The 4,008-nt window shown below is 38.3% G+C and overlaps 1 protein-coding gene across 1 annotated transcript; it reads left to right on the top strand.

Annotated features, from left to right (window-relative positions):
* The first annotated feature begins 3,006 nt into the window (after nt 1-3,006).
* On the top strand, nt 3,007-3,525 carry LOC116185901 (replication initiator 1-like). Its single transcript, XM_031511485.1, has 2 exons — nt 3,007-3,170; nt 3,318-3,525. The coding sequence occupies exons 1-2, from the start codon at nt 3,007-3,009 to the stop codon at nt 3,523-3,525; spliced, it is 372 nt and encodes a 123-aa protein (XP_031367345.1).
* The last annotated feature ends 483 nt before the right edge of the window (nt 3,526-4,008 follow it).

Genomic DNA, 4,008 nt, shown 5'->3' with positions numbered 1-4,008 from the left:
TTTTTTTTTTTTCTTCTATTTGAGATCAGAGAAAGACAGTTTGTTTTCGAAAAAAATATGCTCGAGACGAGAAGAAAGTCGATGTTTGTTCAAGCGGAAGAGAATGATTTTTTTTTCCTTTGAAAAAGATGATTAAAAGGTATTATTAATTTTCAAATTGTCCTCGATTGTGAATCACTCGTTATAAAAAAAAATTATTTAGATAACGATAAGAAATCGTTCTTCGTTGTTAGAAATTATATCTTTTTTCACCAATTTTTTTTCGGCTCGAAAAGAAATAGGAAATGTTGTTGATCTTAACGACCGATTTTTCTCCTTCTAGGTTCTGCTGGCTTCTGTTTCGTTCAAATCGAACAGCCGTTTACCAAGGCAAAGACAAGGTTCCCGTGTCCGAATTGCACGAGTAGCTTCGGCCAGAAAGCGAGTCTTACCCGTCATTTGAAATACGAGTGCAGACAAGAGCCACGATTTCTGTGCCCTTATTGCCAGCACAGAAGTAAAAAGACGTCCGACATTTACACGCATATCAGAAGGAAACACGCGAATTCGAAAGTTTACGTTATCGACATTCACGGCTCGCCACCTAACTCGTTGAGCTTCCAAATGATGAACCAATGAACCAACACTGTTACCCGATACCGAATATTTTTTCTTATACACTTCGTTTCGCGTCTTGATCGTAGGCGGCCATATTGGAACTAAAGAAAGGCGAGGAATCGAAGCGCCCTCTCTCTCTTTTTTTTTTAGGTAATCGAGATAGGACGAAATCTGACTAGATCTTCTTCTTCTTCAATTTTTGTTATTTATTCATCGCGTCACGTCGAGTCGAAATTTAGTCAGAAGTTTAAATTAAAAGTCTCGAATAGACTATCGATAGTACGTGATATTAATTTTTAAAGATCGAATATTTAAAATATTTCTCTTGTTTCAAAGGAAAGGAAGCCACTTCGATATCGAATGGCCAATGAAACGATCGATTCGCGTTCGATCGTGTTTTTTTCTTATCGATAAATGTAAATATATATACGATGCATCCATACGATGCTTGGGTGTATATGACGGAAAGACTGGTTGTACGCGAGTGAGCAAGTTGGATCAAATAAAACTGAATGTTCACCTCTCAATCGTGTATTTATAACCGTTTTATTCTATCCACGCTTTTCTCGCAATTTTCTTCAGTCAGTGTCAGTTTCCATCCGTCTGTTATCCGACGCGATCGATGTTCCAGGCGGAACATTCAACATGTATATATATATATATATATATTTATACGGCAAGTGAGAAAATTTAGAAAAAAAAAAGTGTGCGTATTGACGCGAGAAAAATTTTACAAGATTTTATTTTCCAATTTTTTTTTTCCTTCGAACGTTTTTCGCGTGTTCGCGCGCCTATTATCGTCGATCGAATTATACGTATCTCGTATAATAAGTTGTTGCACGCAATTGAAAAAATGCCGTGGTCGATCATTTTTTTTTCTTTTTTTCTTTTTTTTTTTTTTTTTTTTTTTTTTTTTTTTTTTTATCCTACGACGATAGACGCATTTGGCTGATAGATTGCGCGCGAGTACCTTGCGTTTTCTGTTTCAGTTGACCGAGGTGGTTATCACGAGTCGAGCCATCGCTCGAACGAGTCGAAGAAATTCTGCTGCCCCAATTGCCCCAGCGGATTCACCAGGGTGACGAATCTTCGAAGGCACGTGAGGTACGGGTGTGGCCAAGGACCGAGGTTTAAGTGTCCCTACTGCGAGATGCGCTCGAAAGAGATCTCGAACGTGTACAGGCACATTAGGACGAAGCATCGTGGAATGCTCGTGTTTCTCGTTGACGTCGCCACGAATAGAAAGTTTTACGCGAGGAAGAATTGAAGAACGTTTCGATCGTTGTGTGCTCGTTGCGTTCGATGAAATATTCATCGTGATCATGTAAAGTGTTTATTTTGTAATTTTTTCTTTTCTTTTTTTTTTTTTTCTTCTCCTCCCTTTTTCTTCGTTTTAGCGGATATCGTCATCCTTTTTTTTTTTTTTATTTCACGAGTATATCTCTGGTTAAACTTATGCAGTTTTGATTTGTCGTCGGTCCTTGTCTTTCTTGTTTGTTTGTACCTTGCGATTTATTTATTTATTTATTATTTTTTTTCTTTTCTTTTTTTTACAAAACGTACGTTACGTACCGTTCACTGGCGAACTGGAAAGAAGTCTGATTGGTCGTTAACGGGAGGAAACCTATTTTCGCGCGTTTATTTTTGTTTCTAACGTGATATTTGTATATTAATTCAAATCATAGTTATAGCAGTGTGTAGTAAGATTGTCAGCAAAGGATTGTCTAAAGTGGAGATAGGCGATCCTAATTCCTCTTTTTGCCCCTTAACCATCCCTCGAGACTTATTTCCACCAGTGAACGGTATATTTTTACGCGAAACGAGATCGAAGAAATTAACGAAATAAACGGAATAAACGATTTCGAAATTGAAATTATTTCTCATTTAATTTAATTTCAAACGTCTTTTCGACGAAGCGTCCATTTGGCCATTTCGTTCTCTAGATTCATTTTTCGTTCAGCGAAAGATTAATAATAATAATAGTAAAAAAAAAAATTTTCGAAATAAATTTAAAGGGAACGACTGGACGATATTAATATCACCATCGGTAAGACGAAGAAAGAAATACATCTGAACATACATTCTGTAACGAGCGAAAAAAAATTTTAAATTTTCTTCGTCTCCTCCCCCCTCTCCCTCCCAACTTTTTTTTCTTAAACACCGAAGAATTTGTAACATCACCCGAAACAAGAATGTGTGTACACAATAAACGTACGTTTGTTCGAGAAATCGAAACGAATTTTTTCGAATCTCGGAAACGCAACTCCAACACTCGACCTATTAAAACGCGCAGCTGAACGTCCATTAGTATCTATCGAATCTTCTTGTTTTTGAATCTCCCCCTTTCCTCCTTTATTCCCTTCCTTTTACGTACGAAAAAAGAAAAATTAAACAAAAGAGAAAAAGGAAATGACAAGTTTCATCACGATACTCTCTCAATTTGTGGTTTCAGGCACGATTTACTATCCGTCGTCATCGAGCTTCCATTACCGCGCGGATCAGTGCCGGCAATTGGAACGTCAACAATGTTATCGTCGTCTAGGGAGCAAGCAGGGGAGCAACGACAACGATAGGTCAGTTTCCCTCCCTTTCTCCGCCTAGTTTCGAAAATCCGAATCCCGGATGAAAATTCGTCCAACCTAATTCGTGCCGCCCTAAAAATCTATTCCGAATATCAGGGCGAATATTTCGTGTAATCACGATTGATGATGATGAATCAGGTATACTTGTCCAAAGTGCGCGAGGAGCTACCGGCATTTGCATCACATGTTGCGCCATTGTAAGTTCGAGTGTGGCAGCCCGCCGAGATTTCAGTGCCCGTATTGCGGGATGAGGAGCAAGCAGTCCAACAACGTTTACAAGCACATACGTATCAAACATCCAGGATCGAAGCTCGAGATCGTCGTGCTTCATTACGATCAGCTGTGAAAGCTTTTTTTTTTTATTTCTTCTTTCTTTATTTCTTTCTCTTTCTCTCTTTATACGTCTCTTCTTCTTTGTCTTTCCGTTGACCGTCAAACAAAAAATTGGATAAGATAAGAGAAAAGAAAGAAACAATAAAGCGTGTGTGATATTGATTTGGATTTGAAAAGAGAAAAAAAAAAAAAAAAAAAAGAAAAGAAAAAAGAAAATATATATATGCACAACGAGTTTGTTCTGACTTTTGCCCAACCACCACCACCACCATCACCATCAAGTATCTTCTTTCATCTTATTCCTCGCGCCTCGTCACGAATCCTGGCTTGTGATTAACATAGTTGATTTTACAGGTTTGAGAAAGAACTTCGGCGGAATCGAAGATGTCGAGGAAGAGTGAGGAATGAGGAGGGGACGAGAGGGATTCCCTCCCTTCCCTCCTAACGTTCCTCGAGTTTCATCAAATTTTTGTGTCCACGTGCCATACATACTACA

The sequence above is a fragment of the Apis dorsata genome, unplaced genomic scaffold, assembly GCF_000469605.1.
Source record: "Apis dorsata unplaced genomic scaffold, Apis dorsata 1.3 scaffold_326, whole genome shotgun sequence".
In the NCBI taxonomy this organism is placed as follows: Eukaryota; Metazoa; Arthropoda; class Insecta; order Hymenoptera; family Apidae; genus Apis; species Apis dorsata.
The sequence above is the reverse complement of the archived record's forward strand: the minus strand, read 5'-3'. Positions and strand labels throughout refer to the sequence as shown.